Below are 15487 nucleotides of genomic sequence, written 5' to 3' on the forward strand. Positions count from 1 at the left end.
CATTCACATATTAATATTACATAACTCCCAAACGTAACATAATTAACTTCATACTGCTGAAATTTATCTCAATTGCTGATCCCACTAGATCTTGTGTCAGGATTTAGGACAGAACCCATGCGCTGGCAGACGAGTATTAAATAACAAAACTTTAATGAAACCAAAAACCCTTGATGGGGAAAACAAGAACCAAACAAGACAAAGATGCAAAAGAACACTTTCCACAAGGGGAACAAAACAAACAAGGGGCCTGTACCATGAATGTAGCTGAACAAACTCAGGGTAATTGGATTAGTTTTGGGTTGACAAAACGAAACCAACGGGATCAAGCTTTGTTGGTACCATGAAGCAGCTCATGGAGTTTCTTTGTCAACTCAAGCTTTGATCCTGAAGCTAAGATTAGTTTGCGCGCGCGTGCACATGAACGAGTGACGTCAGCATGGCTAAACCAATCGCATTATAAATGGATAAAGCGATTTCCACAATATGAACACAAAAATGAATTTCAGCCATGGAGTGATATGTTTCTGCTGTCTAAGCAAGAGAGAAGTGTTTCAGAAACACTGCTGATTGCGTTAATGCGCAAGTTAAACACTATATAGTACACACATTTACTGTAGTGCAAACAGGATCCGCGGGGTCCTCGGTGGAACTACAAGGGGTCCGTGTCCTTGCGGGCAACTTTTTTTATGTAAGGCATGGGTACAGAAATATTACAACAAATGTTAATTGAAGCTCCCGCATATTGCAATTTTAAACCTCGTGCGGACAAAAAATTCCATTCAGGCAGCAGAAGCAAGAAAGTTAACCTTACATCTGCTTCATCATTTCCCTTCCGAGTACACATGAGAGGAGTTGCGTGCAAATAAAGTTCATTCTCATATATTCTGAACTTCTGTACAAATTTGTTAACGCTGTAAACGGATAATTTGACAGGCAAATGACACCACAACGCTTCTGCATTGTAAACTCTGACATCTTACGTGTTTAAAATCAATGAATGCGTGTCAAACAAGTTGCCCAAAAAATAACGTGGACTGGTGCATGTTGGTCTCCTTTTAGTCTTTATATGATGCTCTGCAGGAAAAAAACTAGTTTATTTTTTTCCAGAAAGACAACGGAGCTCAGAATTATAAATAGCGGTGTGTTCTGCAACACAGAGAAGCGGAAGAAAATATAAGAATAACACTTAATAAAACGGCCTGCTTTTACAACAGAATGCATAAGCCTTTACCTTTAATAGACTAGTCTTTGCGCCATTAACCAGGGTCAGTCATTTCAATGAAGCCTTAATAAAAACTACGGTTCAGAAAAATGTCCTAATACAGTGAAACTGAAAGTGTTTCTAGATGTTCTGCACCACAGACAAGAATGTAAAAACTGCAATGCAAATACACGTGATACAATAAAAGTGGAATATAAGTAAGTAAATTGAATTTCATGTGAGTGTAAGGGAAAGCCAGCAAATCTGTAAAATCAGATTTTACCTATATAGTAAACAATATTTTATTTTATATTTGTAATAAATATTTTTATATTAGTATTTTTATTTTATTAAACAGTATAAAAAATAACTAGCCATTCTAACACGCACTGTGAGTCAGTTACGTCACCTATATGTTTCTTTGCTCACAGCTGATTGGTCAAACTTCAGTCTGAGATCTTGAATCCAGAACATAATCTGCCCCGGAGCAGGTTAGCCGTGCAGCGTAAGATACCATGGCGACGAACACCGAATAAAGCCGAGCTACTCTCATGGTACCTAAAACCCAAGGTTGGCACAAACTAAACTGAAACATAGCTGGCTAGCCACCTAAACCAGCTTCATGGTACAGGCCCAAGGTCTTTTGAATAATAAATAAACTATAGTCCACAAACTTGAGCACAGGAACACGGGTAATCCAACTGGTGAGTGAAAATGAACAATAATGACAATGAACCGAAGGTAAAGGGATAAAGGGTAACACTAGATAAAGGGAAACACCTACGAGGACTGATCACACAGGGAGAGTGGACATGAATGAAACACTAAAGGAAAGCTAACAGGATGATTGCATGAGGCAGGTGACGGGAATGAAACACTAAGGGGAAGATGGTATAGGGATGGTGACAGTACTAAACACTAATGCGCCACTAACAGGGAAACAAAGTGGTGGGGCTAAAGGACGCGACACCGGAAAGAGAGCATGGTGTGACAAACCAAAACAATGCTCTTTCTATACACAAAACACATGGAACTGACATGATCCTGCCACAAGACTCGAAAACCAAGACAAGGAGAGGCAGGATTGTGACATCTTTGTGCACTTTGCCACAACATACGTGTTAAGTAGCTCCACCTTGTACTCAGTGGCGGCGCCAGGGGGGTCTCAAGACCCTTCCAAAAAACGCCTTGATCCCCCATTAGACCCCCCACCCCTTCCTGATTAAAAAATATTTGATATATATTAAAATATATATATCCGGGATAAAGATTTAAAAGTCGTTCTCTTCAAACTACGCAGAACAATAGGCGCTGTCGCGAGACCGCAAGAGCTGCTACGCACTTTTCTTGAAGCTAAAAATTTATCTTTTTGTCATACCTAAAAAGGGCAAAGGAGACAGGTGAGCAGATGGAAAGAAATGGCGCCTCATCGAGCGCTACAGCGGGCACGGATGGTGGGAATCCTGACGGCGGAGAGGATTTAACAGGGGATTTAATCCATGGCCCAGCCGAGAAACCAAGACTTGTCCAAGACCAACTTAAATCATACCCGCGTCGTTCTTTAGGATTGTAAATACGTTTTCTGTCATGGGTGTAGCCAGCGCCGCCGCTACCACGCGCTGTGCGTAAGGCACCAAGTGCTGAGGCGGCACCAAAAATAGTGTAATGAAAAATCTTTTTTCAAATCTATTATTATTTCATTAAGCTATAGAAAAATGATTATGCAGGCACATTTTAGCCATGTATTTGTAAAAAAAACCCGGCCGAACAGTCCCATATCACCACCACCCATCCATGTATGCTCCGCGCGGCAGCGCCGGTTGATCGCACGTGCGCCTGACGCAGTTTGACAGACGGTAGCCTAGGCAACTTATTTGGAAATGGCCCCGAAAAGACATCAGAGAAAAGAAAGAAGAAGAAACTGCGAGATGATGAGTGTGCATCACATGCAGGTATGTCCATGTTTAATTATCTTAAATTCAGGAAATGTGGATTTGCTGCTACTAATTCTGTTTACTGAAGAAAAGTTTGCACTTTCAAATGTGTAGTGTGTGTTGGCTATTCTACATATGTTTACAAAGTCAGGAAAGCTGTGAAGATTTTACTTTCTCTATTTAGTGTTCCTAGGTTTTATACTGAGATGCTGCTATTGTGTTATTGGTATTGAGTTATATGTTTGGTAATAATAAGTTAAACTGGCAAATTTCAGGGTGGGGGGACATTATAATGGAATTATGCTTAGGGCACCAATATGGCTAGCAGCGGCACTGGGTGTGGATATGGCAATTAAAGTTCGAGCATATTGTTTGCAAACTACAATTGATTAATTAATTAAAAACAAAGTAGTTGATATGCTGTGTTGTTTTATTTGTTTAGTAGCATTAATATGCAGTTATTACCCGTGTCCACTGTATTTTCTGTTGGTTTTCATGAAACCCCCCTTTAAATGACCAGGATCCCCCATTGTCCCCCCAATCAAAATTGTCTGGAGCCGCCACTCCTTGTACTGCTGTTTAAAGAAACTATTTTCATTATAAAAACAGAATGATTTTACCAAAATTTGACCCTAAAACCTTGCTCAGACTACAGGAATTTCAGCACTCAACTTTATTTAACTGCATCCAGAAACAAAATATCCCAGGCCTGCATGACCATCAGTTGACATAACACCATAATACCACTAGATGTCCTCATATATACATTACACAATGTTTATATCCGCTTATAGATTAGCGGATCACGTGATGTGCGTGTCCACTGGTATGATATCCTCCTGTTGTGTGTGATGCACCAAGAGTTTTAAATCTTTCACTATGAGCATGTTTAAGATTTTATAAAAGAGAATCAAGAATCAAGTGTGCTGCTACCAGATTTCTTAATTGGTCAGGATTTTTAAAATCCTATAGTCTGAATTTGGCTTAAGGTCATGTACAGGTTAAAACTTAAAAATATATTTTTAGGATGTAGATGATGTTGTGATCATGTCCTGATTAGTAGCCCACAACGTAACTTACTGACAAAGTTACGTTGTGGCAATGAATCCAGAAATTTTACTTTTCCAGTTGCCACAACAAATCAAATCATATGGTCTCTGTGCGAAGGCTGTGCCACATGCTCATTACTCCAGGTGCATCACATCACAGTGAGTTGAAAATATTTCATCTTTTCAGAATGCTGCAAACTGTTCTGGCTCACTTGTGGGCCACAATATGTTAGTTTCTGTCTCAGTACTGGCTGGGTCCCTGGCCCAGGGGTCCGTTTCAATAAGGAGGTTAAACCAACACAGAGTTAAAATATGAACTCTGAGTTGATTTACTCAGACAATTGCTACTCTGAGTTTTCTGTTTTAGAACAGCTGATTTAAATTAGTTAAATCTACTCTGAGTAAGTTCATCCTAGTTAACACGCATACACCGCTGCTTTAAAAAGCCATCATCAAATGAGCGAAGATAGCACGATTCACCATGGCAACGGCACGTGACAAAAAACGCTCTGTTTATTTCTCGCCAGTCCAATTGGAGGTACTGTTACAAGCGTACAGCAAATATGAGCACATTTTAGAAAGAAGAGCAACACAGAGAGAGAGATATATTCACATTTTGACAGTATCAACAAAATCAATATAAAAGTGATTGTAATTATCAATCACTTTTATATTCATTTTGTTGATACCGTTAAAATGTGAATATCTCTCGCTCTCTCTCTCTCTCTCTCTCTCTCTCTCTCTATATATATATATATATATATATATATATTTATAAACACCTAAGATTTCATGTAGGTGCAATAAAAAGAACATGGCAGCAGCTGAAAATGAAACATAATTCAGTCAGGTGAGTTTAAAGAAATAAAAGCTCTTGCTAGTAGAATTCCTGACTGGGAAATGTTTACTCTATTAAGTAAACTGGCCTTAAAATTTATGAGGATATGAGAACCGAGCACTGTGGCTATAGAACACAGAAAACTGGCCATGCTCGCACCTTCTCCCCTAAGAAAGTCATGGCTGGTTCTTCTAAATCCTGTTTGTATGACAGCTATGCACTGGTATAGTCCTAGAAACCTCAACCAATGAAAGTCATCATTGGTTGCAATGGCCACCAGAGAAAATCCTTCAGATATGATAAAACATCCAAACGGGGCCTCACCATTCTCTCCCGGCGTAAATTTAACTCTCTCTGTATTAATGCAGCTTCCTCATCTACGGGTTACTGAATAAACTGACATGCCATTTTAATGTCTGTGTGACGAATTTGTGCGTGATAAAGGAAAACTCATGAAAAAACAAACGGCGTAGGCAAGTTCAACACCGCTCGCACTTCGAAAAGGGGGCGGGGATTGTAACAAACTGGAATAAAACCTGCTCCCTACCAGGATAGGTTCCAGAGTATGTTTCTATGTTTACTCACTCTGAGTATAAGATACCCCAATTTCTGAAACGGGCTTGACTACTGGGTTTGACATACCTCGCGTTTTGAAACGGAAAACCCAGAGAATCCCGTTTTCTGGGGTTAACTTAATCTGAGTTTGCACTTAACCTGCTTTATGAGATCTGGCCCACACACTGATACCTGAAAACATAATACATTTAACTTGACTGGAATCTTGTTGCTTTCAAGATCTCACCAGATTTAAACACAAACACCATTACAATATTCTCTTATTACAAACATCACTTTCAGAGGTGTACAAAAGATCCCAGTGAGTCTTGACAGACTTTTGATCTATTTTGTATTTTATTGAAAACAAGTTTGGTTTGATGTCACCATTATAGTGATCACTGTTTGCTTCTGTATGGGTCTTGACTTTCATTAATCAGCAATTGTCTATCATCAGCTGCATGTGCGCATTGTTGAAAGAGGAGTTTGATAGCTAAAGACTCAGAACATCAAAAGAGTTTTATTCTTCTCCAAAGAATTGAGTAATCAGCACAAATCATCCTTTGATAGTAGAGTTATGTAGCAAAATGTATTAATGCTGCAATACATGCCTGGAGTCACAGATGAATTGTGTTATTATATTTCCCAACATGCTTTGTGGCATTCATTTATTTTTGTTACCATTCTTGAGAGTCATAGTCTGATTGTTGATGTCTCTGTGTATAGCTATACTTGGATTTAACTTTTTTAGGTTGTGCTAATTTGCATGTAGAACTAAATCTCAGAGAGCTATGTTAATTAACTTTTAAGTGATGAAAAACAATTTTGTTTTAGATATAAGGTATGAAAGCAGTTCTTTCTGTAATGATCATAGCACCTGATCAACAATATATTTTGTACAGATACAAATAAAGTGAAAGTGGTGACTGTAATAAGTGAAGATGTACCACATCTGTACGGCCACATCTGTACAACAAACTCAAGACGAGTATATCCAATTTTTTCTTCACATCTCCATGAAGGGCACCATTACAGCAAGTGACACCCTGTTAGATGCTCTTTTAAATGTAGACATGCATCAAGTGAGCTTAAATTGGAGAATCATGTGGTGGCAGCACAAATGCTCCTGTCTCCAGGTGCATGCATTTTTAGAATGCTGCAAGCGCACAAGCACTTTGAATAAAATGAGAAAGCAGAGTGACTTGCATTTTCCAGTGCCTATTTAGGTGTGAACTGTAAATGGCCCCATGTTTTTAAACTGTATTCTGTGTATTCTGATATACATACGTATATGGATGTCTCAGGGCTAACCCCTGTATATACACTCATCCTTGAAGCGCCTCTGCACTTTACCATAAACACATGCATTTTACCATGTTCTTTCAGTATGCTAGCATTATGCTAGCATTTTTTAACATGATTTAACATTAAGCTTGCATATTTTCAGGGGATGACATTTTAAACGTGGTGACAACACGTTTCACCATGATGATAGCACATTTAACCATCAAGCTACTATTATGATAAAGGGGTCATTGCCTATTTTTGAATATTTGATTGTGTTTTTGGGTGTTCAACAAAAGATACCCATGTTTTGAATTTCAGAAAATGCTTTATATTGCAGCTATGTTCTACACCAGTGTATCAATTCTCATGAAACAGGCTGTTTACCCTTGTTCTGTGTTAAAAATCATATAACACTTGTAGTGTTCCCGGGTCAAAATGACCCAACTACCAAGGATAGCTCATAAATCACTTGTTATGCTACATTTTCACCAAATATTGGATTCAATATTTTTGTCAAATTGGTTTTGTGTGTCTTTTCAAACTGATTAATCATAGGCCTAGTTAATCTGAGTTTAGGTACCTCGGCCTTTGACCAAAAATATTTTTTTTTGTGAATAATCTTGGCAATATTAAATACAGTATGAACACAATTTGCATTGTTGTTCAAGCTAGTCTACTTTAATTAAGAGTTATTTGTTTAACCAGGAAGTTTGTTTTGAAATGCTTTTATTGGGTACAAAATGGCACAGAATAACACTTGTCCCGGGTCAAAATGACCCACTTACCAAAAGACAGTCAAATTAGGCTATTAGATTCAATCTTTTTGTCAACTTGTTTTCTTTCAGTTAATACTTAGGAGCAAAAATCAATGACCACCTGGTCTGTCAAATCTTGCCATTGTGACAAACAAAAAGAACAGACTGACACTGTCATACATATTATTTATGAACAGTTTGGGCCCCACAAGATGTTCCATGAAATATATGTCTGTATGACAGTATTAATGTGTTTCTAGATAATTTTTTCAAGTCTATTGGTGAAATTTGAAAGGGAACAGCACAAGTATAACTTAAGACCCGTTTTCAGAAAATAAAATAATTTCGATATAAAGGTCATGTTTTGTGATCTTTCACTATGGCATTCAAAGGCGAGTCCTTTTTAACAAGGATCACCACAAGTGTCATCTTGTGCGTTTTTGAAAAAAAAAATAGCATTACTAGTGTGATAGTTATGCGTGAAAGAAGCATTGTTTCACACTAAGGTGAGTAAGCTCAGATAAAAAAAGAAACACAAAGCCAGTATTAACTGGAAGAAAACAAGTAGACAAAAAGATTGAATCCAACATTTAGTGGTTATATCCCAGATAGCAAGCAACCATTGAATCAATGTTAAAATAGTTGATTTGTCAATGTTAATTGCAAGCAATATCACGTTTGCGCCCAAACTTTAGATATTAATGGCTGTGGCATGGAAAAAGCAGGTGATACTTTAGTATCCTTTAGGTCTGGAGTAGAGCAGGAGGCATACTGATCCCCAAAGAGAAAAACTCCTCAACTATTGACCAGTTTCACACAATTAGCCTCTTGAATGTGGAAGGTAAGATTTTCTTCAGCGTTGTGGCCAATAGATGGGATTTCTGAAGAGTAACAACTTCATTGACACTTCAGTGCAGAAGTCAGGCCTGCTGAGTAGAGCCTGGGATTGGGAAATGCGAGTTGATTTAAACCACAAACGTACTTTACCCCTGGAAATCGCAGCTACCAACCTCCGGCCGGACATAGTTCTGTGTTCCAGCTACAGTAGGTCAGTCTTCATAGTTGAGTTGACTGTACCTTGGGAGGAGGCCATTACCGAAGCATTTGAAAGAAAGAATCTCTGGTATGCCAACTTGGCAGCAGAGGCTGAAGAGCGGGGAAAGGACAAAGTGTTCCCTGTGGAAAGTGGGCTGCAGGGGCTTTGTTTCCAATTCCACTACAAGGCTGCTTAAAGATGTGGGAATCAGAGGACAGGCCCGCCGGATGGTAGTCAAAGAACTTGTCACTGTTGCTGAGAGAGGCAGCCACTGGTTGTGGATGAAATGGAAGGACACAATATGGGCTGTCAAATGACCACATAATAAATGGTGTTGTGTGTTGTAATGTTATGCCATAAAGGACCGGGGGAACTGAGCATGCATTAACGGTGCCAGTGGGGTTATAACAGCCTTAGCCAACGGGTTGGCGCATTTGGTTGCGTTGAGTTTGTTTATGTGGTAATGTTAAGCCATGCGGGACCAGGGGCACTGAGCATGTATTAATGGTGCCAGTGGGGCTATAATAGCCTTAGCCAATGGGTTGGCATTGATTTTCTGGTTGCGTTGATTTTGGTACTGTGTTGGTAATGTTGTGCCAAACAGGACCAGGGGTTAACAAAGGGTTGAACAGCTGGTGGCCAGACAAGAGCGAGCCTACCGAGAGCGTGAACAGCTCCATGCAGCAGCATCACAAGCGCCACTAGCCGTACCCCGTCACCAGGCTACCATACTGCTGATGAAGATGTCTGGCCTAGATGATGTCGAGGCATATCTGCATACATATCCACCACCAGGGAGGGATTGAGGAATGATCATGGGCGAGCATTCTAGCACCATTCTTGACGGGAGAAGCGCAAACAAGCTTACTATTCCTTACCAACTGCCCAGGCTGACGACTACCGGGTGCTGAAAAGCAAGATCCGAGGGGAACTATCGCAGCTCAACAGTTTCACTGGTGGGGCTACGACGAGTGTCCACAGGTACGGCAGCAAGTCGCCCAGCTGATGCGCTTGGTTCACCTCTGGCTGCTGGCGGACGACTCCACAGCACTGCAGGTCGCAGAGAGGATGTTGATCGACTGTCTCTTGGTGCCCTACCCCGACACCTCCAACGACCGGTGAGTATGACCTCATCCGCCCGAGACGCTGGAGAGAGAAAGAGGACGGCACCCCAGAGCGGTGGATTCGACAGGCAACGGCCGGAGGGTAATGTTCGACCAGTGAGTAGGCCGGCGGCCCCCGTCGCCCCGCTTCTCCCGGACTGTGGTTGCCAAGAGCTACCCTATGTCCTGTTTCGGATCCGGGAAGTTCCCCAGGCCTCCACCGGACTCCGTTCGAGCAGCTGTTCGGCCGTCAGCCCAGAGGACTGCTGGACATAGCGCGGGAAGCATTGGAACAGCAGCCCACGCCCCATCGGACGGTGATAGAACATGTGACAGAGATGCGCGAGCGGATCGACAGGGTGATGCCCCTTGTGAAACAACACCTTGCAGTGGCCCACCGCGCCCAGCCTGGAGTCGTCGTACTGCAACGGCCCTACCGTATAAGAGGTACAGCGGATGCTCCAACTAGGGGTCATCGAGCCATCCCGTTGCCCGTGGTCCAGCCCGATTGTTGTGGTCCCAAAACCAGACGGCACCCTCCAGTTGTGCAATGACTACAGATAGCTCAACGAAGTCTCTTCGTTCGACGGTTACCCAATGCCGCGGGTGGACGAGCTGATCGATCGGCTTGGTAGGGCTCGGTACATATCCTCACCAAGGGCTACTGGCAGGTACCCATGTCGGCCGGGGCCAAAGAAAAGACTGCCTTCAGCACCCCCAGTGACCACTGGCAATACCGAGTCCTATCATCCGGCTACCATCTGGCCCCTGCAACGTTTCAGAGGATGATGAACATCGTGTTACGGCCTATATCGACGATGTGGTGGTGCACTCCGAGAGCTGGGAGGAACACATGGACCGACTCCGGAGGGTGTTCGACCAGCTATGGCGGACTGGACCCAAAGAAGTGCCACCTGTTTCTGACGGAAGCCAAGTACCTGGGGTACCAGATCGGTCTGGGACTCAGCCAATCCCAGGAAAAGAAGGTAGAGGCTGTGCGGTTGGCGACTCGTCCGACCACCAAGACCCAGGTGCGTGCATTCTGAGGTTTAGCGGGCTAATATCGCTGTTTCATTCCCCATTTCTCCTCGACAGCCAGCCCCCTGACCGACCTGACGAAGAAAGGGCTACCGGAGACCCTGGAGTGGACGGACCAGGCAGAAGCGGCCTGGTCCAGACCCTTAAACAAGCCCTCACCTCGTTGCCAGTCCTGTACGCCCCGGACTTCAGCAGCCCTTTCGTCCTCCAGACAAACGCCTCTGACACCGGCCTGGGGGCCGTCCTATCTCAGGTCCAGGAAGGAGAAGAACACCCTGTCACCTTTATAAGCCGAAAGTTGACGCCGGCTGAGACCGCCGCCGCGGAAAAGGAGGCTCTGGCCGTGAAGTGGGCAGTCCTGGAGCTGCGCTACTACCTACAGTGGATGTCAAGAGTAAAGGACACCAATGCACAAGGGAAAAGGAACTATTTGCACGAGCATGGACCGGCCGATTCCTGATCACGAGCTTCCAGGGTTTTCTAGACTTGTTCTAATAAAATTCCCCTCAGGGGTTGTTTACATCTGTCGTCTTGTGTCCGTAGTGTCTCTTACCCTGCCACATAGCAAAGAAAGGTAAGTATGTATTTCTAGAATCACTATTCCCCTGAACACAAATAATAACACCTTGGCCTATTAAGTGAATCTATAGGTACTCAAGATTCATATGAGATTGGCATGAGATCCACATTTTAAGAAATCTGAATTGTTGATGGCTGTGGCAAAGAATACACCCCTTTGGAGAGTGACCCTGGTTTGTCTATATATAAGCTCTGCCTGGGTTTTCCACCTTTACCGCCTCCATCGGTCAGCTCCCTTGCCTGGAAGTCCCACAAGAGCTCCACCTGGCCTCTACTTTTCAATGTCCCTTGCCAGCTCTTCACCATCCTCCCATAATTCCTAAATTTTTTGGATTCCCCCAACACTACGGTGCAGATTTAAAAATATATATATATTTTTTTTAAATAGAGTAACGTTACACCAATCAGAAGCAAGAACAACAAGTTCAAATTGTAGCTTTCTCAAACAGAACATAGAAAATAGAAACAGAATAAAAGAACGAGCATTTGTTTAAAACTGATGCATTTGAATTATTTGCACACCATATAGTTGTTTTAATAGGCTAACCACAACCTATAAAAACACCCGAGTCAAAGCAACACAGTTTAGTATGAACTAGGAAAGCTCTGGTAATGTTTTTGTCTCGTCAAATGGACATTAACATGTAAATGATATGTTTTCTGTGTTTTGTAGTTTGGATTACTAGATATGATCGGTCATTTACTCAGGTTTGTTGTATAAATGTTGACGCGCTTTGAGCTCTCTCAAAACAAGAGTGCAAACTCCCGGGCACTCTGAAACACCAGTAATGTTTTAGTGCCAGACATGTTTGGAGAAACTACTTACAGTAAATGCTCCAATTTATCTAAGACCTAGTCCTATTTTAATCTAACCCCTGTCTCGGAAACCAACCCATCATTGATGTAGGAGGTGAAAGTGCTGGTTACCTGTAACAATTGTTATGAAACTTGTTGTAGGATGAGAGTGTTATTAGACCACCCCAAGCTGCAGACAGAGAGAAGAAAATCTGGGTAGCAGCATCTTTCCACACCTGGATTGAAAAACAGACAGGAACACAAATAACAATATATACAGTACACTGTATACACACACGCACAATCAAATTTTTAAAGCATAAAAGCATTCGTTGCTTTACCTTTGCATCATTGAGTCTTTCCCATTTGGGCGTTATGAAGTAAAGAATACCAGAACTGGCGCCAGGTAGAGTGACCCCTCTGATCAACAGGATGACCAAAACCACATAGGGAAAAGTGGCAGTAAAATACACCACCTGAAAACATGAATTCTCTGTGACTAGTTGTCACAATATCTTTTGTCAAAAGTGAAGAACTTATCGCTTGATTACAGCCTGTCCTGGAAAGCATTATGTACCAAACTAGACATTTTTTTTAGTTAAATAGCTACTATTTAATTACCAGGCATATTATTGGTACTGTACGATTAAGACTTTCTAATGTACAATTATTGGCACTGTGTCATGGCTGGCTGTAAAAATACATATATATATATATATTGTTGTACAAAAATAACACCCAGTCAAAGACGTATCTCTGACACACTTATTCTTGAGTGTTCAAAGACCAGCTTGGCAGTTTTACCACATCTGCGTAACAAAATAATGTGCTTAATGTGATGTTCCCTGTTTAAATAACAGAACTTAACTTTAATAAATAAACTAAGACAAATTAAATTCTTCCACCTTCTTACCAACCCATGAATAAACACAACCCGCAGTCCAATTCCACTTGAAAATCTAGATCACCCGTTTCAATGTGTAGGATGACCTACGTTTAGTGGCACATTAAAAATCCTTGTTATTAGCGACTCCAGTGGCCGGTAATTGAACTGTAGCAAGCATTTACTGCTAACACTTAAGTACACACATTGCTTGCACAACCATCTTGAGGCCTTTAAATAAAAAATCTACAGGCTTTCATAGACAACTTACAAGTTATGTACCAGCAGGAGGTCTTGTTTTATGTTTTCTCTAAGCTGCTCTCGGAAAAGATATTGCCAAATACATAAATATACACTAGCACTCAAAAGTAAGCAACTTCATTCTTTATGAATACCTTTACATTTTGGAAAAGTAATCACATCAAAACTACATTGAGCAAAAATGTAACTGGCAAATACGTTCAAAATACATCAGACTATGTTACATTTGAGCAACTTGGGATTGCTTATTTAATAGTATTGAAGAATGGCATCAATGGCTGTGTTTCTATGTTATTCAATCCAAGTCATATAACTCAAGAACATTTTGCATTGCACTAGAAGAAGACCTAATAAAGCCACCTTGAATAAGATATGAGAGAAATTTAATACAAATTGAATGCAGTGCACGTGTCTTTTATACCTTCCCTGAAGACTTGATCCCTTTAGCCAAAGAGGCATAGACAATAAGCCATGCCAGAAAAAGGCAACCTGCCAAGGGCCAACGTATGTCTCCTGGGTATTCAATACCCTTTGAAAAATGCAACACATTATATCTGTGAATTAAGCAGAGAAATATATGTATAAAATTACATTAAACAACAGTGAGACTAACTGACAGATGAACAGAAAGCACACTCACTTGAAATACTCCTCACTAGGGCTGACATAGGTTTTATTATCTGTTGTGGCATTCAATAGTTTACTTAAACTCCCAACAGCATTGGCAGATAAACAAAATGTTGTGTTCTTGATTGATGTAATGTTTCTTTCCCTTAGTATACACGAGTCTGAAAGAAGAAGACAATGATATAACTTGAAATGAACTTGGTATTAAAATAAATGTATTTTTTCTCTGCTTTCCTGTTGCAAAATATGCCAAGCCCAAAATTAAATCAGCTTAAAATATACACACATACATAATTGTAAAGCATGGTTGCAATTCAGCATTGATTTATCTGATTTGGTAGCACTATGCAAGCAAGCCACAAGATGGCAGTGGTTCTCACTGCGGCACTGCACCAACCCTTACAGTAAATTTGTCAAGCAAGCAGATTTTTCTTCTGAATTTACCAGCAAAAATGCTGAATTTACCAGCAAAAAACGCTAAAGAAAAGGGAAATGGGCTATTTTAAACAAATTAAACTGGTAATGAAACCTTACCTCTATTATTTAAAGTACTTTTGACACACAGCACACGATTTCTTCCAATTTCGCGATTTTAAAATAGTAAAACATAAAATATTTTTTTATTGCTTATTTACGGCAATGTACTTTAAAGAATCACTCCAAATAACGTTGTAGTTTATTTTGTGGAATCAGGTTGCGCATTGCGCATTTTAGTTAGGAAAAGAAGGGGAATGATGGGTTGGAGAGAGAGAGAGAGAGAGAGAGAGAGAGAGAGAGAGAGAGAGAGGCGCTCGTCTTTACCCAAAAGCAGCATGTCTTTGTCTTTGCACCCGATGGTGTTCCATTCATTTTTACAGGTGGCCCATGGAAGTGTCTGCTTCAACGAAGCGAACAGGTAGTACAATGTCCAGCACATAATGATATTATAGTATATAGCTATCAAGACAGATATTATCAACATGGCAATCCCGCAACCTATAACAACAAAATGAAACCAGATAATATAAATGACACGTCCATTCAATGAAGGTCCATTCACTGAAAACACGTATTTACCACATTAGCACCGGCCCATTACACATTAGGATTATTCACAACTAATAATGATTACCTTGTAGAGCCGGAATTGCTTTCCATACTGAAACAGGACCTTGGCTGGCGAACTGACCCAGCGACACCTCCAGCAAAAATATAGGTATACCGGCGAGGCCTAACATTATCAAGTAAGGAATCAAAAACGCACCTACAAAACAACAAACGCGTAATCAAACAGTGGTAGAGATTCATATAAACACGAAATATTTAACAGAGTTTACTAGCAGTATTTGTATAAATGTAAAGTTTAAATCCTTTTATCAACATAAATTTAATTGAATTAAAATGTGAACGAACAACACCAATTCCAATACAAATACCATAATAACCATTAAGAAAGTCAGCCATCTTTTTGTTGATAGTAAAAGTATAGTAAACACGTCTCTTTGTGTAAAAACATAAGTAAAATTCGTAAGGGCAATCCAAGCGATCATAAAAACTTATTTTT

General features: G+C 40.8%; 1 protein-coding gene across 1 annotated transcript in view; it reads right to left on the reverse strand.

Moving 5' to 3' along the window:
- slc6a5 (solute carrier family 6 member 5) overlaps positions 1–15487 on the reverse strand; it is a gene marked incomplete at its 5' end in the record, with an annotated part of 29587 nt that overhangs the window by 12439 nt on the left and 1661 nt on the right. Inside the window, 6 exons of the mRNA XM_079469573.1 lie at positions 12306–12409; positions 12515–12649; positions 13739–13871; positions 13958–14105; positions 14746–14919; positions 15056–15187. Of these exons, the coding sequence (XP_079325699.1) occupies positions 12306–12409; positions 12515–12649; positions 13739–13871; positions 13958–14105; positions 14746–14919; positions 15056–15187 (826 nt within the window). The remainder of the gene's footprint in view (positions 1–12305; positions 12410–12514; positions 12650–13738; positions 13872–13957; positions 14106–14745; positions 14920–15055; positions 15188–15487) is intronic.

The sequence above is a fragment of the Barbatula barbatula genome (assembly GCF_947034865.1).
Source record: "Barbatula barbatula genome assembly, chromosome: 1".
In the NCBI taxonomy this organism is placed as follows: Eukaryota; Metazoa; Chordata; class Actinopteri; order Cypriniformes; family Nemacheilidae; genus Barbatula; species Barbatula barbatula.